At 41.3% G+C, this 27761-nt stretch overlaps 1 protein-coding gene across 3 annotated transcripts in view; it reads left to right on the forward strand.

The window, feature by feature from the left end:
• Positions 1-27761, forward strand: part of Ppp3ca (protein phosphatase 3 catalytic subunit alpha) — a 274974-nt gene that overhangs the window by 238617 nt on the left and 8596 nt on the right. For all 3 annotated transcript variants that reach the window (XM_059266312.1, XM_059266313.1, XM_059266314.1), the window contains 4 exons: positions 234-359; positions 2136-2210; positions 19798-19882; positions 27596-27693. In XM_059266312.1, coding sequence (XP_059122295.1) covers positions 234-359; positions 2136-2210; positions 19798-19882; positions 27596-27693 — 384 coding nt within the window. The remainder of the gene's footprint in view (positions 1-233; positions 360-2135; positions 2211-19797; positions 19883-27595; positions 27694-27761) is intronic.

Genomic DNA, 27761 nt, shown 5'->3' on the forward strand with positions numbered 1-27761 from the left:
TCCAAATGCTAATGTCATTTCAAATTACTGCTCACACATTGCACGCACAGTACCATCCTCTAAGGGGTAAAGCTTAAGTCCATAAATCAGAAAATCAGGGCTGAGGAGGCTAGTTGTCCTCATGGTTTGGAACTTAATTCAAATAGTTGAACTTTCTTGATCGACTAAAACCATGTGTAGAAACAGAGATGTGTTCTGACTCTGATGTCCTCTTGTGTTGTTTTTTGTTGTAGCTGCAGTGTTGAAGTATGAGAACAATGTGATGAACATCAGGCAGTTCAACTGCTCTCCCCATCCATACTGGCTCCCAAATTTCATGGATGTTTTCACCTGGTCGCTGCCATTTGTTGGGGAGAAAGGTATGCTGTAAAAGTCCTGAGATGTTCTTAGTAAGATATCTTGGGAAGAAATGAGAGCTGTGTTCTGTGTTACCAGGAATGTTCAGAGAACAATGGTGTGTTCTAACCAATAACATTCACAGTTTGTACCGTGAGAGGAAGGATGTGATGGCATGTCCTGTGCCTGGTGACCTAATGCAGTGAGTGGATTCAGGGCAAACAAGGAATCTGGAGTATGTACACAGTCCCAATTGATCAATAACAGTCTCTCAAACAGTAGAAATAAAGAATTATCCAATCTCAAGTCTTCCTTCTTACTCTTTGGTACTATAGTCCCAAAGCCATGTTTTATTATCACAAATTAGGATAGGCATGCTTTCCTTGTACTCCTTTCCTGAATATTCATGATTGTATGGCACTGATTAGTGCCTGCAACATGTTGAAGGACAATTCCTCATGCATTTTCCCATGTGGCCTAGGAGAAGGCCATGGCACTGTGTGAAGATAAGTTTCCATGTGCTTCAGATACAGTTTTAGAGAAAAGCTACATGTTTTTGGGGGGAATCTACAAGACTTCTGAAGGATTTTTTAATTTAAATGCCTGATAATAATTCCACAAGGCAAGTAATGAGTTGTCGGGGGAGAAGTTTTCCCTTATGCCCAAATAAATCACAGGTGCCTTGCAACAGTGCCCCTCCCCCTGTGGGACTCCATGCTCCGGGTTCCTGCACTGAGCAGTCCCAGTGTGCAGACAGGCTCAGCTGTCGCCGGCTGTGGATACTGAAGCAATGTGCAGTCTGACATCTACCAGGCATGGGAAACACCCTTTAGCTGGTTGCTTTCCATTCACTATTCAAGTTTTTTCTGTATTTTTTATAAAAGAAATCAGTGATATATTGGAAAACATAATTCAACTTTGATAAACTCTAGATTAATGTCGGCACCACTGGCATTATTCATCATGCATGCATCATAAAGAATATTTCTTGAAATGCTGTGTAACCTTAAAAACAGCTTCTGATGATGCACGGGCCTCTCATTAACAGCTTGATAAAACCCAAGCAAGTTTCAAGAAACATTAAATGTGATAGCATGCACATTGCTAGGAAGTAGCTCAGCACACTGTGCTGTAAACGTATTACCATCTATGTACTTGGCTAAATTCTGGTTCATCTCAAAGTATCTTAGAGCCTTTTTGGAAATCAAATGTAATGATATTTCTGTCAACATATTTATTTCTAAAGATCAATATTCCCAAATCTACTTCAAATGTATTAGCTCATCCATCAGCAGTTTTTATTAAATGCAAAGCTACTCACCTATCTGGGAGCTGAATTCTGTGGAGGATTAGACAAATTAACAAAAGGAATCTGGCATTCGCTCAGTCCCTGCTGAACAGAAGTCTGTAATCTAATCTAGATCGGGCAGCATCATTGTGGAAATGAATACAAAATTCCAAGACAGTTCTTTTCTCCCTTTTGAGTTACAGGATACTTACATCCAGTATTTGGGTTTTTTCCCCTCATTTTTTATTGACCTATATTTAATAAGTATTAGTAGGAGGTTTCATAAAGATGAAATAATAATTACATTTTCAAAAGCCTACATGGAATCAGACAGCGAGTTTCCTTTTATGATGGATAATGGCAGATATGGATCCAGATGCTGTGGATAAGGATAGAAGCAGAGAAATGGCTTATCTAAAAGGCATGCTGTTGCACAATTTGCTAGTGAGTGATGACAGAGCTATCGGGTTGTAACTGGACTGTCTTCCCTTCCTTCTCTGTCCGGCTGCAGTGACTGAGATGCTGGTAAATGTCCTCAACATCTGCTCAGATGATGAGCTGGGGTCAGAGGAAGATGGATTTGACGGTAAGAAGTTAAGCCTTTGCACTGATACCATTTGCCATGCGATTACTTAGGATCGCAATGCTAACCCCAGTCATAAATTTTTAAGATTTCAGTTAATGTCGAATCATAATGTCGAAAATGGAAGCATTTCGTCTGAGGTAAGAAAATGTCAGAAATGAAACCATGAGAGAATTTCCACATTACTTAGAAACTGTTGTTGAAATGTAAACTGTTTTAATGACTGTCTCTGAGTTTCTCACATTGCTATTTGATAGTCTTTCACCTCCTTAGAAAAAGGCAACTCTCTATTGCTTTTTTTGTATTTCTCCTGTCATTTGTGTTGGTGTGTGGGGCAAAGAGAGGCATTTACACATGGGTAAGCCTGTGTTTAGGTCTGCTTTAATATGTTATTTCCACGAGCTGCATTCATATTCTTAGCATTTTCATTTTTAAGCAATGTTGATAACATCAAATGTTAATACTTTCTGTATCGGAATTAATATGTAATGGTGAATCCATGAGAGTTTTGAAATTATTTTGAGATCCTCTATGATAACTCAGTTGCCTTCAAGAACTGTAGCTTTTCTCTAAAGGCAGAGATGGTCTGTGTGGTGAAAAATGAAAGGAAAGATTGCTCTGAGTCCTAGAGAAGTGTCTGAAATGTGGGGAAGGAACAAAGATGTGGCAAGAGTTCGAACACACAATAGCAAACTTTCTTCATACGTATTTAGTAAGCCTTGCCCTGTATAGGGCACTCGGGACTCCTCAGTGCCTTGAAGAAGCTGAAGTCGTCTTAGTGGAACAGATAATGTCAATGGAATAAGACATTATGAAATAAAGAAGAAAGACAAAGATGAAAGTAGATACTTTGATTAATTTAAATGGAGAGACATTGAATGGCTCTTTAGTTATACAGAAGGCAATTTTGGCCCTTTCTATAAGTTAGTATTTGGATGACATGATTTAATATTTTATTGGTTTTAACTCTGATAACAGCTCAAAGTACAAGAGACTTATTGCTCCAGGTGAAAAAAAACATGCCCATATACTAGGGTAATATACATATGTGTGTGATATATAGATATATATAATTGATAAATATATAATAGACTTATATAATATAGAATTGCTGTAAGTATATATCAATTAAGCACACAATTTGTTGCGAGCATCCAGTATTTCTCTTTTCCATAGCTTCTCTCATCTTCTTTACCTGTCCTCATAAACTATCTTCAGATACCTCAGTGCAGAAGAATAGGATGGGTAGGAAAGAGGACATAGAAAGAAAAAATAATTATTAAAAATTTTCAAAACATCCATAGGAATTAGTTAAGCAAATATGGATAAGTCCACAGTTTCCCACATTATAGCCACAGTTGCTACTGCTCACTTCTCTCTGAGTAGGATTACCTTTAAAAGATAACGTTTTCATAAATGGCCCAGACTTTTCTAACTGAAGGAAGAATACTAACCCAATGGATTCTGAACCTTAAAACAGCAATAAACATTATCCCATAGTTTCTTTTTCTTACAGTCCTTTTACTCATTGTAAAGGCAGCCAGATATGATACCTCTCTCCGCTCATCATAACGCTTATGGCTGATAGGTCTATAACAAAAGAAAGGTCCACAAAAGAAAAGTGGAGGAATTTCATGCAGTGTTAGGTGACACTGGGGCCATCAGGAAAAACTACATAGAAAACTAAGAACAAGTATCTAATTTTTTGTTTGTTTGTTTAAGTTTGATAAATAATGGACAGATTTGCAGCAATGCTGGACAAAGGGTGTGATGAGGAAGTCAGGGAACCCGTCTGTCCAGATGCACCTTTGCCTCTCTGCTCAGCAGGCTTGGGTGCCGTCAAAGGAGTTTTATGGCTTGCTTTGTGGAAGAGGCATTCCAGCTTCTCTGCCTTGCCTTTGGGAATGGGGACACTGGTCTGGTTCTTTGTAGAGAGAAGGAGCAGGTAAGGATGGGAGAAAGTCAGAAAAGCATTGATTTCGTGGCTCTTCTACTTTCAGTTCAAAGTAATTATCGTGACAAGTTCTATAATTCGGAATATTTTCTTCTGAATGCAGCCATTCTTAAAATTAGTATTAATTAGCATTAATACAGTACATCCCCCAGTAAACAAATCTACATGTTAGCCGGGGTCATCAGCCAACATTTATAAAGCAAACCTGGTGTAGACGAAGAACACATGTTTGCAATTACATTCTAATGCATTCTACTAGCAAACGGTCTGTTGCCTGTCTGTATCGGCCCTGTAGGATGTCACTGATGGCTATGATTCACAGGCTGTCCCAGCAGGGCTTCACAGCCTTGTGCAAGGCTGCTGAACTGCTGACCACTCTCTCTCAGTCACTTATATGGAAAGATACTTTGTGAGTCACCCTGCTTTAAAATAATTAATTTCAATCCAAGTCTTGGAAGATTTTTTTTCTTTCTATCTAAACGCATTCTACCACTCTAAAATTGAAGGTGAGTCTTTCCTTCAGACCAGTACAGTGTTGCCCTAGTCAAGTACAGAAGGTTTATCCAGGGGAAACCAGCCTGGCCTTGCCCGCTAGAACTGAAACTTAAGTCCCTAACTTTCATGTTCCTTCACTGCTCCATTTCTGTCAACCTCTGCATCAGTAAATAACGTTTTCCTTTTTGAACAGTGTCCTCTTACTTTAACTCAAGTCACTTCTGCTAGCTGCATTTACACAATTAGTGCTTTCAAAATTTCAAGCAGCATTAATACTTAAAAAAAAAATGTTTGGTTTATCTTAAAAGTACTTGGTTCCTCCATACAATTGCTACAAGTTTGGAGATGAGCAGAAAGAAGTCAAAGCAGTGCTGTCCGCTTCTTGGAGCAGGTAGATGCTGTTGTCTTTGGTGTCTTACACACATCATACCTTGCTTAGCAAGCAGTGTTCCATTTTCTACTGTTACAAAATTGTTTGTTTCTTTCCCTTAGTCAGACTAAAGAGAAGGGCTCCTTTAGTTCAGTGTTTGTTTTGTGGGTGTGACTATATGGGGAGAGAAAGAAGAGTTAGGAGCAGCAATGAGGAAAAACTCACCCTGGCTGGTGGTCCTCCAAGACACGTGGTGGCAGTGCAGGCGCTAGTTCCCTTATGGCACAGCAGTCAAGTTTCCCAGAAGCACCTTGGGGCTGGGGAAGATAACTCAGCTGATCCCGAGCATCAGCATCCACTGGAAAGCCAGGAGTGGTGATACATAGCGACAGTGCCAGCACTGAGGGAACAGAGAAAGGCAGACCACGGAAGCACATTGGCCAACTAATCTAGACTAATCAATGGGCTTCGGGATCAGTGAGAGAGTGACAAAATAAAGGAGGAAAGAGATCAAGGGAAGACACCTGATGTTCAGCGTTAGCTTTCATGTGATCCATGGCACACACGTGTGCACACACATTTGCACACCCCCACACACATCATAATTTTCTTTCAAAGAAGGAGTTTGGGAGAACGAAAGGAGAAAAATTAGATTCCTCTGCCCCTCCTGATCAATTTGAGTTGATAAGAAGCTGACCGCTTCCGGAGAATGCTTAGCCATTTTCTTCTCTGTGCCTAGTTTCCTCTATATAAAATAAGAACAGAACTTAAATGAGGAAATTTGGACATAAAATGTATAAAGAATAGCCAGCATTGCCTGGCAACAGTCCAAGACTAGCAGCTCTTACTTAGGCGTGTGGCAGTTTTGGAGTCTGTCTGTCTTCTTTGAAAGTTAAGGGTCTGAGGATCCTGAAACAAATACTAATGGACATTGCCCTCTCATTTCATGGCTATAAGTATGGCTAAATTTTAGTTCAGTTCTCAGAAATGTCCCCATTAAGGGTGGAAATACACAGAGATAAATATTTTAGTGGCAAGTATGTTCAACTCCGAGTACTGTCCATTTTGGACTGGCCAAATAAGGTGAATCATAGCAATTTGTTTTATCATGACTCTGAAATGAATGGATTTGCAATGCTCAAAGAACAGTTTATGAGACACCCCAGTACTCTCTGAATCTCTTTGGGATATAGCAGCATATATTTGAGTTTTATTTTCTTTCTATCATCCCCAGCTATAGGGAAGTTTGCAGTTCTGTTTTCCCATCTTTGCCACATTTGGAACCTGTCTGTCATTGAGGGGTGGCCCTAGTCTCCTTCCAGGCTCCTTGTCCGTTTGCTGCAGACATCAAAGGGCTCAATTAAGGCTCTTCCCTCAACTGCTTCTTATTTTAGGTGGGGGCTGCCTCTCGATGAGTGATTTATCTTGCCCTTCTCAGTATTCTGCCCCATATCCAGTGGCAACTAAAAAGTCAGAGGTAATAATAGGAGCTTACAGCTCATGTTTCTGTCATATCAGGTTGACTTCTAAGTGTCCGCGAGGCCTTCACCAAGCAGGGATTCCCTGCTTTGCCTTCCAGATCTGTCACCTCCCCTTTAGTATTTAGTGATGATGATGCTGAGTGACAGCCACTGATACTTAAAAGTGTCACTACCCGTCATTCTGAGTTCCTGGTGCATAATAAACACTTTCATTAATTTTATTATTTTGGACAGCAAAAAAAAAAAAAAACAACAACACTAAGTGTGATTTGTTTTAAGGTTATTAGACAATGTATTGGGTTGCTTCATTATTTTTAGTCTTGAAAACAACCTTTGGATAGAGTTACTGTTACTGTCCCTATTTTAACGTAGGAAGTAAAGAAAAATCTGTTGATGTAAAGTCTAAAAGATGTAGCTGGGAAAGCAAGAGCCTGAATGCAGACTAGCTGATGCATCTGCCTTGTTCTCAGGTGCTTAAGATGTCCAAGGCCTGAGATTAGCATACTTCCTCAGAAACAGCAAGACTAGAAAGAGAGAGGCAAGGGAAGAAGTAAGAGAGAGAATGAAAGGAAATGAGTAAAGACATATACATAATGTTTTGTTGTTAAATAAGACATAGAATACTTTATAAACTTTGCCCATAAACATTGGTGTAACCCTTAAGAAGCTGAAGCAGAAGCCGGGTGGTGGTTGTGCACGTCTTTAATCCCAGCACTTGGAAGGCAGAGGCAGGCGGATCTCTGTGAGTTCGAAGCCAGCCTGGTCTACAGAGTGAGATCCAGGATAGGTACCAAAACTACACAGAGAAACCCTGTCTCAAAAAACAAAAACAAAAGAAGAAGAAGAAGAAGGAGGAGGAGGAGGAGGAGGAGGAGAAGGAGAAGGAGAAGGGCCAGTCTGGGCCGTGTGTTGAGACCTTGTTCCTAACCCATGAAAGAGTAACACAGGAGATGGTTTCCATGTACCTATTTCAACATCATCTTCTCTGAGAAGTTACAGGTGTTTCATTGTGTGAAAACCTGAGGTGTGTGTGAGCACACAGAAAGTTCTCTGGTCACACCATGATTCTTTCCCCATAGCTTCTGCCTTACATGGAGACTGTTTAAAGGGACTTATGTTCACATTGGCCTACGGGCTGTTTGTTTGTTTGTTTCAGTGTTGAAAGCCAAATACAAACTGCCTGTCCTTATCTTGAAAAGTTTGGGAAAGTTTACTGCCAAGGAGTGTCTTGAGACCCTAATTGATATGTCCTGTGGTCCCTGTTTCCTTTCCACTTCTGATTTTGGATGATAGCATGAGAGTCTGCTTTCAATTTAGGCTTGTTTTCACCTGAGCATTTCAGAGAAGCAGGAAGCCCACGTCGAAGACTCTCTCTCATTTGGGAGTTAACCTTCATTTATGAAGGAGACTTACCTTGAATAAGGAGTCATTAGTGATCCTGAGGAGGGGGACAGGCTCCCAAAGCGGGGGGGGGGGGGGGGGGGTTCAGCCCCAGGGCTTCTGTTTCGTTCATTACTATAATGAGAAAGTTGGCGTGGCAGAAGCACCAGAAAGCTGGGGACGGATATGGGAGTAAGGCACATTCGTTCATTTGGAATTTGCTTTTAGGTCTTGAAGTCACAGACTCTGAGATCACTACCCCCCAACCCCTTAAATACAAATCATATTTGAGACTGTGATATTTGTTAAGCCTCACTAACAAGAAAATGTCGTGGAGGTGAAACTGAAATCCTATAGCATAAGAAAAGAAGAATAAAAGGAATGCATTAGAAGCCAAGTGTACTTCCAGGCTGCCCAGGAAAGACAATATTAAATTAGAATTTCTGTTTCTGCCTTCAACTAAGGAGAAAGCCACACGGTAGAACCCCTGTCCTTATCCATATGTTTTCCTATCTGAATGCTAACCACAAGCAACTTGTCAACCATGTGAGCTGAGCAGATTTCCCCATGCTTTGTGAAACCATTCAACTGTGTACAAAGAGCTGTTCTTGCTTTGAATTACTAGGCAGTTCTTTATGTGTAATATCACAGATCTCACGGTGGCTCCCTACTTATCTCACTTTAAAATGTCACACACAGAACTTTGTAAAGTGTGAAGCTAGGAACTATAAAGCCTAGTGTGGCATCTTGGTGGCCCCTGGGGTAGCCCTGAAATGGTTTAAGGGTTTAGCTATATGAATTTTTTACCAGAATTGTACTTATGTGCCGTGACAGGTACTTGACCTACCGCACACGGCACCTTTTAACACCAGTTACTCTCGTGGAAAAGTACATGGGACTCTAAGTATTCGGGTTTTACCACCAGAGTCAAGGGATTATTTTCAGCAAGTATTGACAGTATCTAAATGTGATTTTTTTTTAACTTTAAAAATCTAAAGAGGTGAATCATTTAAGCCTGACAATTTCACTCTTGGTGTCTTCTCTGCTTCATGCTGAAGAACTGCCCACTCAGAACTGTTCTCCTGTCTCACATGATTATTTCCAAACCACTCATCTTTGCATATAGCATTTTGGTTTGCAGTATAGGGAGGAAAATTGCATACCCTGTAATAATTGATGGTTTAGGGGGAAACAGGAAACATTTGTTGATTGCTTATTGTATTTATTTTACAGTGCTGACATCAAGCACATGGCTTTGTGTGTATAGGCACCAGACGCATGACTCCAGAATATATCAAATCTTTATGTGGAGATATAAAACAGAGATAGACGCACAGCAAGCATTCTTGGGTGGCTGTGTGGTTCTCCTTCTGGCTACACTCCAACGTAACCTGAAAACAAGTTAACATAATAATGTCAGAATTCTCAGGCCTGAAATCATGCATGAGCATAAATAAAGGATGGACAAGGGTATAATTTAGGAACGTAGCAAATTATCTCAGTCGAAGTGGTTAGATGTGAACAAAGGTTAAAGTACAATTTAGAGGAAACTGTTCAAAAGAACTTGTAAGCATTTCAAACTGTTCTCAGTTCTGTTGAATTCGCAGAACTGAAGCTGAGTAGTGGTGGAAATGAAAGCTAATTGTGGTGGTGCAGACTGAGGCGCTGGGGGGCTAACACTAGGGATTACCAGTCAGTTTGAGGAGGATGACTTCTCTGACATGCGTGTTTGAGTAAAACTGGCACATGTAACTCAAAGTGCCCACCAGGGTTTGGAAAAATCGGCCTTTGAAAGAAAAAACCTGGGCTGATAATAGACTCTTAGTGGTGAAACTGTTGTGAGTGAATTAAGTCTCCAGAATACAGGAGGAAGAACACACACACACACACACACACACACACACACACACACACACACACACGAGGGCTGGTCCTTAAACTGAAGTGGATCAACAACTTACTACTATAGTGAACCCTAGCTGTGTCGTGCCTCTCCAGCTTTGAGCCGATAACTTCTTTGTAAGTGTCCCCTTCAAATGGAGATGAACAGAACCACCTCCATATAGTCGTTCTGAGTGTTATATGAAGTGATGCAGGAAGGGCATGTTGAACACCACTGTATAAATCATGAAAAGAAGCATAATGAGGCTTCATAAGTCACCCGAAAATAGACGAGTGGTCAGTGTGAAGGCAAGGGCCTCAGCCAGGTCTTCTGTTCCAGGGCACAAGATCTTTACCAGCCTGCTGCACTGCCTCTTGCTTGCCAGTTCATTTAAAGGAATGGCTGAGTCAGTTAATGGATCATCTGGAGTTTCACAGTAAGGTCACTGGCTCCGGCACAGCACTCCCTGAACATTGTCAGTGCTTGCCTTGGCTCCTCTGTGAATTGCCACTATCCACTGACGGGAGCCCATTCCAGAGCTTCTTTCCCCTGCTGTTTTTTTCTGAGGGCGAGTGAGGGGAAGCAAAGCCTTACGGTCTGTCCTCTTTACTGACAAAACACCTTGCCTGGGTCACAAGCCATCAGAAGATTTTTAGATAGGCTTGTTTCAGATGAGCTCGGCACACGCCACTGTGCCTGGATCATTCTCTGTCCAGTGGGAAAGCTGCGTTTCTTTCCTCACCTTTACATATGGTGTGTACGTTGTCCTGTGACACTCAACTTTCTACCTATACTGCAATGCCTGGGACAAACCTAGCACATCACTGTGTTTGCTGATAGGCTTTCTCACAGTACTTAGCACAGGTTCTAGTTTGCTTTCCTCCTGCTGTGACAAATGCCATGACCAATAGCAACTTGGAGAGGAAATAGTTTATTTGACTTACACTTCCTGGTCACAGTCCACCACTGAAGGAGGTCGTGTGTGTGTGTGTGTGTGTGTGTGTGTGTGTGTGTGTGTGTGTGTATGTGCAGAACTCAAGAAACCTGAAGGCAGGAACCATGGAGAAAAGCTGCTTACTGGCCTTCTGTCTGTCTCTGTCTCTCTGCCTCTCTGTCACTCTGTCTCTGTTTCTCTCTGTCTATCTCTCTGTCTCTGTGTCTGTGTGTCTCTGTCTCTGTCTCTCTCTCTGTCTTTCTCTGTCTCTCTGTCTCTCTCTCTCTCTCTCTCTCTCTCTCTCTCTCTCTTTCTCTCTCTGATATCAACATTATTTATTACTCTACTCAGGACAATTTACCAAGGAATAACACTGCCACATTGGACTGAGCCTTCCCATGTCAATCAACGATCAAAGCAGTTCCTCAGAGACATGGCCACAGGACAATCTGGCCTGAACAGTCCCTCAACTGAAACTATATTTTCCCAGTTTGTGTCAGATGATAATAAACACTTACCAGGGCAGTATGCATGCCTCATCAGATCCATAATAAAGGCCTGTTAAAGCCATTACATCTTCACCTATAGCCATACTTCCTTGAGGGATACCTAGCCATGCTAATTATTTTATTCTTAGCCTACTTGACATATTTTTTTAAATTTTCTGTTATCAGTTTAAGAAAGTAATGTTTTGTTTGTATTCACAGTGGGGTTTCCCCAAGTAGAACTCGGCCAGCTCTGAGTTTCTCCATTGATAAACAGAGAAACTTAAATGTCCTTAGTAAGGCACACATGGGTTATGTGGCCATTCCTTGAAAATTTTATAGATGGTTTCTAAAATCTTCACTCCAGTGAGAATTACAAAATGGGGTTCATTTCTGCAGTTCTGCTTAGGAATCAATGCTGATTGAAAATACGTCTTAGAAAGCATACATAGAATCAAATTAGAGTTTGTAAATGAAGTACTTTTCACTAAATAGGAAGTGACTGGCTAGCGACAATCATCAGGCACATACCTTTCTAAGGCTTCCCAGGCAAAGAATTCACTGACGTTTTGTGACCAGGTAGGCTGACAGGAAGGGTCTCCTGTCCTTCCTTAAAATCTGTTGTGCACCAAAAGGGATTTGTATTTTTTTTCCGTTTATATTTTAAAAGATATTCTGAGGCTTGCAAAAAAAATCATATTAGAGTAGCTTTATGGCAAATATCATACCATTAGTACCTGTTACCTCACAAGATTTTCGTTAAGTCACTAAACTTATGGGGAAAGTACAGAATATGTGTCTTAGAGTCAGTAAGCCTTGGGCTCTAGCTGTGGGTGGTTACATAGTAGAGTTTAAATACAAAGGAGAAACCTAATTTATGCTTGGATGAATCTAGCTGTCTTTTAAAAGTTGCTTTAACAAGCATTGACCCTGTGTGGGTGGCAGCAGTACAGATCCTGAACTACCACTTGTCAAGGACAGAGCTTCCAATGGCAGTCACTTCAGAAACTGAGAGTAACCTAGTTGTTACTAGAACAGTCCGCAGGCTGGAGTATGAGTTTTGCCTGCATCACCAAAGATATTTCAAGGAGACTTTAAAGGAACCCCCGTCTTTACATTTTCTGTCCAAAAAGGAATGAGAATGAGAACATACCTGACCTGGAGCCTAGAGGCCTCAAGGCAGCTTACCACCTCTTTCTCAATGGCCTTTTCCCATTCTAAAAACTGGTCTCCCTGGACCCAGTCACTGGGAACACGAAAGAAGCCTCTTAAAACAGTGTCACTGCCTTCCTGTCCTTATCATTCAGAGATTAATTCTCATCAAATTTATTTCTATGCATAGTTAACATTCATAAACATCATGTGTTTGTGCTGTTCCACTGAATTATAAAGTAATTATAGTTGTGATAGATATTCTAAAAGAATTTTTGAACATTTAGGACCTGCTGTCTCAGAAAATTGAAAACCTTTAAACACACACACACACAAAAGTTTAAGTCTATAATGCACTAAAATTAAATAAGTTGAAATGGAAATGCAGTTTCAAAGATGGAAAACAATAAGGTACATAAATACCAACAAAGATCTTGTTCATGGATTTTTCTTTAAATGGATAAAATATGCCACTGGCAACAGTGATATAGTCATGTCATTTTGAAGTGATTATACTTATAATATGGTTTTCACAACTATTTAACCTTGGAGGGGAGAATGGTGGTCCATGGGGGATATTACTTGGGGGCTGCAGTTTTGAAGCACAGAATAAGAACAATTGCACAGCACTCTGGTTCCCTCCCAAAGCCCAGGATTCTGGATCCCAGTGCTACAGGAAGATGAGGAAACAAGGAGATGTTACAGTAACTTCTGGAAAGCCTGGCAGTCTTTTCTAATGTGGAAGCTCACATTTGCTGCTCTTAAGCTAGTTCAAGAATGAAAAGACAAGGAAGACAAGGTTTAGGGAAGACTTACCACAAATTTGGAACATGTATTCTCCCAAATGAGGCACCTACATACTCATAAATGCCATCATCCTCTGTAAATAACTGTAAAGACCAGTTATGTTAGGCTTTTAGATGCATCTGGTATCATGTTCTCTTTCACACTGTAGCTTTTATTGCAGAGGTATTAACTGTAGATAAAAGCAGCTATTTCTGTTTTAATATAGCTGTTGAGATACTTCATATTTTAACTTCTTATGTTTACCTCATAAGTAGCCTCATTCAGATTCAGTTGTCTGTCTCTTTGGCAAAAGTAAAATCTGAAGGGATCTCTAAATTCTGATTACGAATAGACTGACAGTGGTCCATGATAGGATAGTATTTTCCGATAGTATAGTTTCCCAACATGATGAATTGGTTGAATTTAACAAATATGGAAAAGTGATAGGGATTAAATATATAATGTCATCTTTGAATATGAATTAAAGATTTAAAGAGATGTGAAGCCTACCAGCAAATGATGAGCTTTAAAGCATGCCCACCCTTTAAAGAAGTTTGTGATGATCCTGTGAGTACATGTTCTGTGTGACATTTCTCAAATACTCATTATTATGAACACAGTTGAATTATTTCAAGATCTTTTAAGAAAGAAAACCTAAATAATAGAAAAGATTTAAGACCAGTAGATGAAGCAGTGGAGATGTTCTCATAGAGTGTGTGTGTGTGTGTGTGTGTGTGTGTGTGTGTGTGTGTGTGTGTATGTATGTATGTGTGTGTGCAGGTACCAAAAAAAGACCAGAAGAGGACGTTGAGTACCCTGCAACTAGAGTTACAGGAAGCTATGAGCTGTCCGGTATGGGTGTTGGGAGCTGAGCTCAGGTCCTGTAGAAGTACAGTGTGTGCTCTTAACCACTGAGCTATCTCTCCAGCCCTATAGTACTAGTATTTATTTCTCCAGCCCTATAAAAATGTTTATAGGCTGATTTCAGCCCCTAAAGGCTAATATGAAAATATTCCTCTTTACAAAGATGACTGTGAAGTTTCCGCATAGCTAATAAACTTCATTTCTTATAGTTGTAAAATGATACTTAACCCACTTAGGATCTGTTGGATTTCACTTTTAAGACAACATCTTCTCAGTTCGGTTTTCTGCTATGTGTGTTAAGAGTAGAAGGTAGAGAACACAATACCAGGGGAAACCACCATTCACTGCCTTTTTTCAGCTAGCTCCTACATCCTGTGTCATAGGAAGAAGGGTGGGACATAAGTACCACTGCTCCCAAACATTGCTATCTATAGTACGCCGTTGCTGGGGCCTTCTCAGTTCAGTATCAGGCCTTTCCTACTTGTCTTCTCACCCAACTTGACTATCACCCAATGTATCTACACTGTATTTGTGCTGGATGTCTAGACACAGCCATTATCTGAGCATGCTTAAGTCGCTGTCGTACACACGCTTGAAAGCGTTCTGTGGGGAATGTTCTTTCTTCCTGTTTTCCCTGCTTATTTACCCTTCACTAAGATGCTTCAAGATCTTCCGGCAGTTACTTTCAACTATTAAATATTACCATTTGGTGACTTCAAACAGTGATGTGCTGTAAAATGTTTAACAGCCTGTCCTTCAGGGGAGAAGAAGGCCTCAGTTTGTATCACTTGCAGGTTGCCACAGTACAAATGGACCCTCGTGGCTGCATTTGAGGTGCTGCTTTGAAATCTGGAGACAGAGCTGAGAGCTGCATTCAGTGTCCCCACGCAGGCCAGCCCCTGTCAGCTCCAGCACACTGTTGCCACCTGCACGGTTTGTCCCTGTCTGTGATAGGACTTCCCAGGATCTCCCACAAGAGGCCATGCCTTATTCATCCTTCTGTTGTTAAGCACAGCAGGCTGTCTGTACAGGCACAAGTGAGAGAGCGCTTTGGAAGGAAAACTATATTCCAAATAGCCCTGTCTGTATATCTTTAATTCAGCTTACCGGGACTTACAGAGAGAGCAGATGCTCCTCCGTGGTAACTGTGAACTGAGTCAGAAGGCCAGCACCTCCTACATGGAAGGTACTCGGTGTGGTTAGAGCCTCTTCATTCTAGCTCTCCCCGCACCCCTATAGTGCTGTTTACAACATCATTTCAGGCTGAAATCCACCCTGTGTGAGGCGGGGACACTTACTCAGCAAGCCAATTGGCACAGATACTTTTCCTGGGAAGTCATGGGGGCAAGAGGGGGTGGGGAGGGGTACCATGAAGGGCAGGAAGGACACTGTAGGAGGAAATCTTTGGATTCCCTTGATCTGCATATTGGCCTCCCAGGTTTGAAGAAAATAGAGTATGAGGTTGCTTGATTCCAGAAAATATAGAATAATGCCCCCGGGCCTAGAAGAATATCAGAACTTCAGAGTTGGAAAAACAAGCAATTAAAAAAATGTGATAATTATTAGAATGGAAATAAAGTTAAATTTTACTTTGAAATTACTATTTTCTTAGCGTATGAAATAATAATACCTTTCAGTTTGGGATTTCTGAATTAAAATAAGAGATTATATTCTTTTCAATGAAAAATACCACAGTTTTTATGTAAAATGTGCTTTATGTATTTCTCTTACCTAATAAAACCATGGCATGTTACCATAACTGAGGCAAGGTAGTACCAAGAAGGTTAAAATGATATTATATTTGCATGTGGCAAGTAAAAAAATCTGGAACACACACATTTATTTTCCTGACTTTTCTGCCACATTATATATTGAGACAACTTGTACTGGAATGTGCATTCTCAAAACAGAGATTAAAAATCTCCAGAAATTATGACAAACTGGGAGTGCAAAACTAAGTATAAGGGCATGCACATGGCAACTATTCTGCTGTGGTTTACTTCCATCGAGTTTAATGAGGATCCATGTCATTTGGGTCCACTAGTCTATTTTGGTATTTTATATTTTCTAAGTTGTGATTGCATAATCTGAGTTTGAGACTTTGAGTAATTAAAAAATATTGAAGGTTATACCTAGGAGGAAATCTTAGAAGATGAGCCTTGACAGATGTGATAGCTTGCACTAACAGAACCTTTGTAGCTGAGACAGGAGGGTTGTCATGAGCTATAGACCAGCCTGGGCTGCAGCTTGAGGCCAGGCTGAGCTACAACATAATACTGTGTCTTAGGGGCAGAGGGAATAAATGTAGTCTCACTGTCTCTTCTTAAAGTTTATAGTAAACTTATTGAATTTTTGAGCAATTATTCTAGTTTTATGAATAGGATGATAAAACTTATAACTGTATTATTAAAGAATTTCTAAAGAGAATTTTTCATTAAGAAAATTCTGGCCTGGCAGTGGTGGCACACGCCTTTAATCCCAGCACTCGGGTGGCAGAGCCAGGCGGATCTTTGTGAGTTCAAGGCCAGCCTGGGCTACAGAGTGAGTTCCAGGAAAGGTGCAAAGCTACACAGAGAAACCCTGTCTCGAAAATCCCAAAACCAAAAAAAAAAAAAAAAAATCCTGTAGTCACCCTTTGTTGGGAGATATGACTATGTATATGTGATAGAATATGTGTTACGTTGTGTACAATAATTCGTTAGGTGTGAAAATGTGAGCAGTAGCATATTGATTGTGATTGCCAGAGTGCTCAGTTCACATTTGAAGATTAGTACTGGGCATTCTTCTGCAGGTCAGCCCTCAGTGGGCTGAGAAGCATGGTTCTACGTGATTCATCTCCCTCCTTCTCCTGCTTAGAGGCTTGCTTTCCTGGTTCCGGTTATGGTTTTCACAAGTCCTTTGTTGGAGATTTTTCTGTGAGATCATTCTTCTCTATTTCTCACTTGTTGGACTTTATGTTTGACCCTTGTCACTTCTCTGAAATATGTGCAGTTTTAGTTCTGGACTCTTGACCACTCCTCCTGCTCTTCTTGTTTGCATTTCTAAATATAGTCACCTGTGTTGGAGCGCTCTCACACTTTCCGTTCCGTGTGTCAGTGGATTGCTTTCATGATCTGGCCGGATTGTGGGCTGGAAAGGGCCAGTCTTTCTCCTTGCCCAGCACATCATGACCTCTGGGATGACTGTTCGGCACTGGGGAGGAAATACTAAAACAAAGAAGGAATAGCTGTTAGACTGAACTCGGAACGGAAGTGAAGAGCTGATGGAGCAGGTAGAGAGTCATCTACAGAGACAGTTCCATCCCACTTAGGACTTAAAAGAAGTAAGGGGGGAGGGGGAGGGGGAGGGAGGGAGGGGACGGGAGGCAAACTGAGAAAAGGAAGGCAGGCCCTTTAGTAGTCTCAGTCATTAATCTATGATCTAAACACAGTGAATTCAGTCTCCTATTTGATGTCTAGAACAAAATCTCATGTGCAGAAAAGTCTGAATTACAAATACTATTAGAATCTCAGAATAAGGTTTGAGCAGGAAGGACACATTGTTTTCTTCTCTGGTGTTCAGGCACGTAGATAAAAACTCAAGGAATTCTTAGTGAATGGAATCGCACAGCTCTTGATCACCACAGATTGCACTGGAGCAGAGTTTCCTTCCACTGAACTCAGTCCATCCAGTGACAGGCAGAATAGCTGGAAATAGCAAGCCCTGTCGATTGATGTAAGGGAGTAACTACCATGGTGTGGTCGCCCCAAGAGAGAAAGAAATAAACAAACATGTGGAGTGCTCTCAGGTCAGAGGGATGGCGGAATGATGCCACTGGCTGGTCCCCATCTCCTAGGATACCGTGTGTCTGTGATGTGAATATGCATAAGCATCACCCTGAAGATTAATCACATAGAAGAAGGCTCATTCTGTTCTCACTGATTTTTTTTTTTTTTTTTTAGAAAAATGGCTTTTACCTAACCATTTCAAAACTGTACATGTTGTCACAATTTTTCTTCTTGCAGAAATGTTAGGGTGGTGGGCACTGGCTTGGCTCTCAACAAACAATGAAAACAATTCCAAATTATGTTCACAAGCAGAAGTATTTCCTTCAAAAAGATTGTTCTTATTATGGATTAAGAGAGAAAAATATATTTCACATATCACCTATATATTCTGGTCTCCGCATATCTTAGGGGCTTAAATTGTTCTTTCAAATTAAGAATACTCCCTGATCTTACCAGGGGTTGGGAGAAGTTTAATTGTGTGTGTGTGTGTGTGTGTGTGTGTGTGTGTGTGTGTGTGTGCAAAATTTGTATATGACACAGTAGAATTTTTTAAAAATTGCTTTTGACTTCCTGTAAACTCATGTGAAAACATTTCTGAGAGAACAATTTAAGGGACAGTTTGGTCTCATGGTTTCAGACAATTTAAGGGGCAGTTTGGGCTCAGGATTTCAGGCATTTTGGTGGGTGGCAGAGGGGGCATGGTGGGTAGAACAACCTACAGGAGAGAGCTGCAATGCCAGTATGAGCTGGCTTTCTCACTTCCCTTTTATTTTCTTCATGCTTATAGGATGATGTCACCCACATTAACCTGGAAGTTCCCTCACAGATAACGCCAAAGAATGTGCTTTGATCATCTCCTAGGCACTGCTAGTCAGTCAAGTTGACAGTATTAACCATCACAGATATCTTTTGCTATTTTTTTTAAACTTTTTTTTTTTTTTAAGTAGGAAGATTTGGGGATGTATCTCAGTGCATAGCATTCACTGGGGCCTACATTCGATCCCCAATAACACACACACACACACACACACACACACACACACACACACACATCTTAACAGGAAAAGTATTATTCTATTTTGTACATTTTGAGAATTAACAAGTAAAGTAGATTTATTAAAGATCATACAGTATTAGAAAATACTTTTAAAAGACAATGCTTTGTGTTGGCAGTTGCTTAAGCAGATTTGTTTTTATTCATTTAGAAAATTCTAGAAGTTGTAAAACACACTTGGATAGACCCATACATCACTTACAATTATTATATTGCTTTATGTATGAGTGTTTGCCTGCATATATGTATGCGGACCATATGGGTGTCTGGTACCTACAGAGGCCAGAAGAGGTCATCAGATCCCGTTAATCTGGAGTTACAGGTGTTTGTGAATCATCATGTGGGTGCTGGGAACCAAACCCAGACCTTCTGCAAACAAGTGCTCTTCACCAGTGAGCTATCTCTCCAGCACTAGACCCATGCATACGTCTTTGTTATCATTTGTTCCTTTGTCTCTTGACAAATTCAACTCAAGTTTTCCACATTTTCCTGCAGAACTTGTGGTGTGAGAATGGCTAGTGTTGAAAGAAGTGTTTATGACCAGTAAATAACACAAATGTTCCTTCAGAGATCAGGGAGTCAGCAGGGATTCCAGTCTGTTCAGTTCTAGGGAGAATTTTTGAGAGCCCAGTAATCTTCCAGTTTGGAGATAAAGAATAGAAAACGCTAACTCACCATCTTCTACCTCAGAAGAGACGAGAAACTCAAAAACTAGAGAAGGACTAGAACCATTCTCTGCTCTGTGGTCTCCTCACCTGGGCTCCACCCCTGGGAATTCACCACAATTCCTCTTTGTCTTGAGGATCATATCTTGGTGTCAGTGATCTAAGGTTCAGATGTCTGAATTCGATTCAAAGATAGCAAAAGGGAAACAAAGCCAAACAAAGAAAAAACAGTCATGCACGTTCTGTTACCCTGGTACAGATACAAAGTAATTGTGGGCAGATAAAAAGTCACTGACTGCTAAATTCTGTTTTAAAATACAGGAGCCACGGCCGCAGCCAGGAAGGAGGTCATCAGGAACAAGATCCGAGCAATAGGCAAAATGGCCAGAGTGTTCTCAGTTCTCAGGTGGGCTTGTCTTTCCTCCCTTTCTGTTTGGAATTTTACTGTGTATCACATGGTGGCTGTCTTAATACCTTACATGGACAGTTCATATGTTTCACCGGGAAAGGTCTGTGTTCCTTGAATTGTTTCTCTCTTTTTAAATGGAAAGTGTCAATTCATCCATGTTTTATTTACATTGCAATCTACTAAATGATTTCCATGAAGAAAGGGTGTGTAAGTGGGTTATGGTGCATTTTTTTATCCCTCTGTTTGCTGTAGGATTTAAAACACTTCACAAGGAATGTGATTAGGATCTAGTTCTAGTTTACAGTCTGGCTTTTTCGGAAAGATGAATTTATAGGGTGCATTTCACTGGATTTCAAGGAAATGAACATTAAGCATAAAGCTGTTGTTGTGAGCTCTAATTAAGAGGAACAAAAGCCATCTCCTGCCTTAGTTCCCTATAGGAGTGTGTCTGCTGTTCAGTGGATCATGAATCATCCTATTGATGTTATTAAGCATGTGTTTTGAAAACAGTTTATTGAAGAAACTTCCCTGCACTGTGCTTTAATAATCTATTCCAGCCGGGCAGTGGTGGCGCACGCCTTTAATCCCAGCACTCGGGAGGCAGAGCCAGGCGGATCTCTGTGAGTTCAAGGCCAGCCTGGTATCCAAAGCGAGTTCCAGGAAAGGCGCAAAGCTACACAGAGAAACCCTGTCTCGAAAAACCAAAAAAAAAAAAATAATCTATTCCAAGATAATGCACGGTAACTCTATTTCTCTTCAAGGACCTCTTTTAAATAGGGTGTTGTTTTTCCGTGAGGGATGCTGCCCATTCATGGTTGTACACAGGAATGTGGATACATAGAAATGCTTTAGTGGATACATATGCACTGCTCATTTTCTGACAAATGACTGCTGTAATTCATATCTGTCCCTCTCTGTCTCTTCACTTCCCCTATCCCTCCTTTTCTCTCCCCACTCAATCCCTTTCCCTCTCCTTCCTAACCTTCTCTCTCTTCTTCTCTCCCTCTCCCTGCTATTGGAAGCTTGAAGTTGACTACGGGGCGGGGGATGAGGGGGGTGGTTTACCTACCACCCCCACATTACCCCAGAGTGTTCTTGAGTGAGAGTAGTAGGAAATATTAGATAGAAGGATTTAGAGTATGGAGATAAACAGATAGAAAATACAGGATAGCTTGGAGAGGGCCTGGAACCTATTCCAATGGGCCCCGACTGTCTCTGCTCTAGGGTATTTATAGAGACGCCAAGGGGTGGAGCAGAAGACCTCCCCACAGCACAGCCAAGTGCAGACCATCTCAGACACCTGCACTCAGGCCCATGGTCCAATCATCCTCTCTATGCACACCTGCTTAGGTAAAGCCACTAGGAAACCTGAAAAGGGGCTCCCACAGTTGACCTCAAGGGTCTTATTCAACCACTCCCTACTTTATTGATTGAGGCAAGGTCTCTTGCTGAACCTGGGATTCACTCATTCCAGCTCATCTAGTTAGCCAGCTTGTCCCATATTTGCCTCCCAAGTGCTGTCATGCCTTCTAGCTTCTGTGTGGATTCTGGTCATCTGAACTCCATTCTTCTTAAGTGCACAGCAGATGTTGTATCCACTGAGCTATCTCCCAGCTTTTAGTTGTTTCTTGTCTTGTTTCTTGGTTTCTCTCCTTGCTATTTCTACTACTCTTGGTAAAGTCACTAAAGAGTCAGTAAGAGACTTGATGCCGAAAGCAGGGGCCCGTGAGAAGAATGAGAAGCAACCCCATCATTTCACAAGGACACCCCAAGTCAGCAGCAACTCTGAGGCAGCTAGAGCACTTGTAGAAAGTGGCATTGATGGTGGAAATGGGCACCATCTCTCCTGTACCTTAGTGAGCAAAACTCTGAGTCTTCCCACCCTTCATTCCCCCTAAACTCTTGGGAATCACTCATTTCTGCAATGACTAAATAGCATCAAACCATGAAAATGAAGCATGCATCAAAGACAATAATAAAGCATTACAGAGGGTTATCGCATTGTCAATATGGCATTTAATGGGAGCAAAAGAGAATTATGAGTGAAGTCATCTGAGAAGATATGCACCACCTACATGAAGAAATGGAATGAGAAAGTTCAAGGCAAAGAAGACATCAGAGGCAAAGATCCATAAGCAGAAACAGGTTGAGCAGTTCTGAGGACCACTAGGAAGTCCTGTGGGGCTACAGAAATGACCTGTGGGGATAAATGACTATATGAAAATCCTGTGTTGAGTGGGTACCTCAGTCATGAACATTTGCAAATGTGTTATCTTTAGATTTACCAAACCATGCTCTTCTTTTTCTAACTGAAATCACTAGGAAGAGAAATAAAAACACCAAGGGTTTTCATATAAAAGTCCATAGATAAAAACAAAACGAAACAAAAAAACAGTAGAAGCCTCAATATAAAAATTAAGTTCTCAAACCACATAAAAGTAGAAGAATCAATGCTGTGGAATCTTATGCCTCTTCAAGGTCTAGAAGGTTCCTCCAGCCCCATGGCTGTTGCTATCTATGATGATGTCCTGTGAGACATGGACTGCTTCAAACCTAATGATGACCAATGGCTTAAGATTTGCACATGTCAGTTGGAGACAAAAGCAAGGTTCATTCTCTTGTAGTCCATTCTAAAAGCATCTGTGGGCCTTGTGTAGGATACAGGAGTCACATCCACAGGAGCACAAACTAAGTTTAGTTTGGTGGGCCATGCTGAGCATTGAATTTGAAGTGGAATGTGAGTTAGGCAATTCTCATAGCCAAGATGGAATGACAGACATATAAATTAATGTAAAGCCACAAAGCATGTGCTGCATATATAAACAGGTGCTATACTGTGGCACTGGACGGAAGGGAACCTTTATATTTCCTAAGTGGGTTGTCTTTAAAGAGGCTATCAGTGGAAGAGGGCTGTGAAGGATAGGTTGGATTCTGGCAGGGAGGACTCCAGCAGTGAAGGTATTTCTGAAAAGAAGAAATCATGACCTAGTTAGGAGACATCATAAGGAGCAGTCACATGGTCCTAGATCCAGTGCTGATGGAATCATTGAAGTACAGGCTAAATGCTGGATATTGTTCCCCATATTATACACATTTAACAATAATCCACCTAGCAAGCTTATAGGGCTGGAGTTGGCTTGCTTTATAACAGGTACTATATATCCACACCTCAAGGAAAGGCAGCACCAATGTGAGCCTTACTCAAAACTCAGCCATGTAGGCCAGAATGATTGTAAATAATGCCCAAAATTTGGCTTGAAGCAGTTCATGTCTCACAGGACATAATCATATATAGCAACAGTCATGGGCCTGAGGAACCTTCTAGACCTTGGAGACGTATAGGATTCCATAGCATCGACTTCCACTTTTATGTGGTTTGATGAATTGTAGGTACATGAAAGCACTTAGTAGCAAAAGGCATGAAGGTGCATGATTTGGTAAAACCTGAGGCTGAAAATAAATGAACAAAAGAAACTCAAATCTAAATCCTCAGCATACTTGAATACCATGATGAAGTGTTTAATCTTTCTGTATGTGGCAATGAGGAGTCTTGGGATGGTTCTCATGGAATGAGAGGCATGTTATAACCCATGCCTTAGATATATGTATGATTATGACTGGATTGGCTAGTGAGATAACTATGTGTGTGTGTGTGTGTGTGTGTGTGTGTGTGTGTATATATATATATATATATATATATATATATATATATATATAGAGAGAGAGAGAGAGAGAGAGAGAGAGAGAGAGAGAGAGAGAGAGAGAGAGATCCCTTGCAGCAGATGTGCAGGCAAGTCACCTGAGATCTGCCAATCACAAATAGGACATATGACCTGCTTCAAAATGAACAGCATGCAGAGGCAACAGAATTAGAAGCACTGGGATGGCAGCAGTGGTGGTAATTTGGCTTTGGGGGTAACTGTATAGTGTTAGTATGAGCTTGAGTAGGCCTAGACCATGGATAGCAGCACTTTGCAAGCCAAGGCCAGCTTGGGGAGTGAGTGAACATACAGACTCATCCTGGTAGAAGTTTTGTAGCACATTTTTCTGTATACTGTATACTCTCTAATACACTTTTAGACAGCTCTCCACTGGTAAGATCAGCTGGTCTCGATTCTGTTCTCTCCTGCAAGAACCTTTATCTGTGCAATGAATGATAAGGGACAAAACATACTGTGAGAACAGCCTACCAAACCATAGCCTAGGTGATGAGTAGGATACTGTTATTTATTGGGATGACTGGTGTTGTACCTGGCAGAGCCTTTTGGTTGAGGCAGTTAGACATTCCACCCTGGAGTATCAGAGAGACGTGCAGAGAAAGGGGTGAACAGTGGTATAAACTGCTGTTCTTGCTGACAGAGAGAATGGAGTATCTGAGAAAGATCAAAAAGAACCTCTGCATAGTGCCTTTTAATAGAGATACATCATGAGCCACATCTGTCTTCTTAAATATTCTAGAAACTCCCATAAAAGAAACAAAAACACAAATGCCCAGGGTTCCCTAATTCAATGTATGATCAGTATAATATTTATGAGCAAGTCCCAGCCTAATCTGTCCTACATCCTGGAAAATTGGCACATTGTTTGGAAGCACACCCTTTGACTTAGAGTCACCATGCCTCCAGTAGTTGAAAGCAGTTAGTGGCTGGGGCTAGAGAGAGGGGAAGGTCCATCAAGGGATTGAGAAGGGCACATCTACAAGAACGTGATGAATGGAATCAAGGGGGATTTTTGAGGAGGTCACATTCCTCGGTGGAACTACAGAAGAAAGCAGTTCTCGGGCGAACCCAGCAGAAATGGGTGGAGTTCAGAGTGAAGATGCTCGTGTGGAGCAGGAGTGGGAGGCAGAATTGCAGGGAACAGGAAATGTGCTGACTGAAGGGCAAGAGGCGAACAGAAAAGGGCAGGCAGATGGCTGCTTTCTGTGTGAGGACTTGTGCGTAGTTTACGATTTAATCCTTGTCGCTATAAATGTGATTTTATAGAGGAGAAAACTGAAGCCCAGAACAGTGAAAGGCATTGTGACCTCCCTTATGTAGCTGGAACTTTCGCCAGAGAGCAGCTGATTTCAAGGGGGTGATTTCTAAAACAAACAAACAAACAAAAAGCTCTCAGTAACTTCGGTAGAAAAGTAAATTTTTGAAAATTGAAAAGTTACTTCAGATCACCAGAAAACTGTTGTTAAAATGCTAACAATCAAATGATCACTGATCATATTGACTTCTAATGTTCATTTTGTTTGAGCAACCCTAATTAAAATGGGATTTGATGCCAGGATTTATTTGGTGTACAGAAATATTTGCCCGCCGTGAGGCTAAAACCTGACTTTGAATGTGAATATAAAGGTAAGTTGTGTTTGTTTTTGTAGAGGTACTCCTGAGTTTTCCAAATCTGCATTAGTATTCAAGATGTCTCTTTTTTACATAACCTAGTGGTTTGACATCAGGAGCGTAAGAAGGTTGAAATTCCCGTATGACTGTAAACAGTGATTAATTGGCTGGCGCAATCCTAATATTCATGAGGAAACTGTACAGTTAAGGAGACAGATATCTAAACTGTGCGTCAGAGCTGCCATTATCCTTTCAATTTTTAAAACACTCCTTCTTCTGGTAAATACTTGCCGAATATGGACTGTGTACATGGTGTTGATCCAATGTATGTACTGTGATGCAAGCATGATCAACGCAGAAAGAAACCTCTATCTGCAGAAGCTTGAACAGTAGAGAGTGGTCATGAGAGACCAAAAATAAACAATAGAACAGGTGATGTGAGGCACGGGGCGTGAAAGTTGTGTTTGGAGTGACGTTAGAAAGGAGGCTAGAACAGTCATTTGAAGGCAGAGGGAGTGAGATACGCAGACAATCCTGGGACAAGGCTGACTAAGGACAGTGCCCTAGGATAAGGTGTGCTGTCTGTGTGAAGGACACTGATGGGAAATGCACTCTGAGAACTGGGTGAGAGTGGAAGAGTGTAGGGAGGGGTGCTGTTCTTTTGTGGTCCCAGTGAGCATCGAGAAGCAACAGAATCAACACTGCTCTTCAGTGTCTTCAGTCAGTCTGCTTTTTCATCTGAAAATAGTTATGGGCAGAGAGGGCAAACCTGTGAAAGATGGAGCAGAAAGGCCTTCTCCAAGACTGTTGTAATGAAAATAAGAGCCGGGCGGTGGTGGCGCACGCCTTTAATCCCAGCACTCGGGAGGCAGAGCCAGGCGGATCTCTGTGAGTTCGAGGCCAGCCTGGGCTACCAAGTGAGTTCCAGGAAAGGCGCAAAGCTACACAGAGAAACCCTGTCTCGAAAACCAAAAAAAAAAAAGAAAAACAAAAACAAAACAAAACAAAAAAAGAGATGCTAGTGGTTTGTAAGAGACTACCACAAAGGACCATGTGTTGCATGGTGCTCTTCCTATGGAATACCCATAAAAACAGCCTACAGAATATAATGGAGGTGTTGCCCAGGGCTGAAGGAAGTAGAGAATGAGTAACGGCTAGTGGGTTCAGGGGTACTCTTGGAGATGATCAAATGTTATAAAGTTGATTGGGGTGAACACTGTACAATCATCACATCCCTGAGGATAGGTAGATGAGTTGAGTGTGTGGCCTGTTGACATTTTTGATAAATGAGATGGTGGGGTCATGAGAAGCACTGAGAGAAAAGGAATGCTTGGGGGTGGAGAATCAGTGGAGTGGCTGTGGAATGGGGAGGTGAAAGTATCAACAGGATGATGCTATAAGCTAGAACAGCTGGACAATGGAATCCCAGTTTCTGAACTGAAGAAAGGTAGCAATCTAGGCATAAATTCTTTTTTAGTCATGTTAGAAATCATCATAAAAGCATATTGGTACTTGGAACCTACTCAGCGCTATGTGTATATGTGTGTATATCTATGCACATTAATAGGTTATTCCTATTTCATAGTTCTATTTTTTTTTTGTTTTGTTTTTTGAGACAGGGTTTCTCTGTGTAGCTTTGGTGCCTTTCCTGGATCTCAATCTGTAGACCAGGCTGGCCTCGAACTCACAGAGATCCTCCTACCTCTGCCTCCTGAGTGCTGGGTCATAGTTCTACTTTTTAACCATTGAGTCTGTTAGTAAGTCAAAGTTTAAAACAGGGTCATATGACTATTGAAGGAATTTCATGTAAGTAACTCTGTGAAGGAGGAAGCAGAAAAATAAAAGCTCAGAAATGTTACCAGCTGCTTGTGGACCACTTACCGTCACTCTTCGTGTCTGTCACATGACCAAAGGCCTTCAGGGGCCCCCTAAAACAATCCCCAGGTTTCTGACCCTTAGATAAGATTCACCTCTCAAATAGATGGGGTTCGCCAACTGTTCCTGGGCCCCTCACGACAGAGCAGGCCTGCACATACTGCACATCCACATGCACTGCAGCTCGCTGGGTACACAGTCCTTGCTATCACTGAAGATGCACAGCGATGCCTTGGTTTTGTGGTATGTGGTTACAAAGGTAGAAGCACCTTCCCGATCTTCAATATGCAGGAGACCCTTACGCCACAATTGCATAATGTGACTTTATCACTGAAGTTGTTTATAGAATATGCCCTCTGTATAAATAGATAAAAACAGATTGTATTTTGAATAAAACAAAAGATCCACAGAGCCAATGTGAGGTAAATATGTGTTCTGACATGTCTTTTTTTTTTCTACAAAAGAAAGCAAACGTTCACTCCCACAACTGTTTTGTGTCTTCCAGAGAAGAGAGTGAGAGTGTTCTGACCCTGAAGGGCCTGACCCCGACCGGCATGCTCCCCAGCGGAGTGCTTTCTGGAGGCAAACAAACCCTGCAAAGCGGTAAGCAAGCCCAGTGGTATGACTGGGAGCACACGGCCAGCTGGACCAGTAGAACCTTGAGGTCCTCA

The sequence above is a fragment of the Peromyscus eremicus genome, chromosome 6 (genome assembly GCF_949786415.1).
Source record: "Peromyscus eremicus chromosome 6, PerEre_H2_v1, whole genome shotgun sequence".
Taxonomy (NCBI): domain Eukaryota; kingdom Metazoa; phylum Chordata; class Mammalia; order Rodentia; family Cricetidae; genus Peromyscus; species Peromyscus eremicus.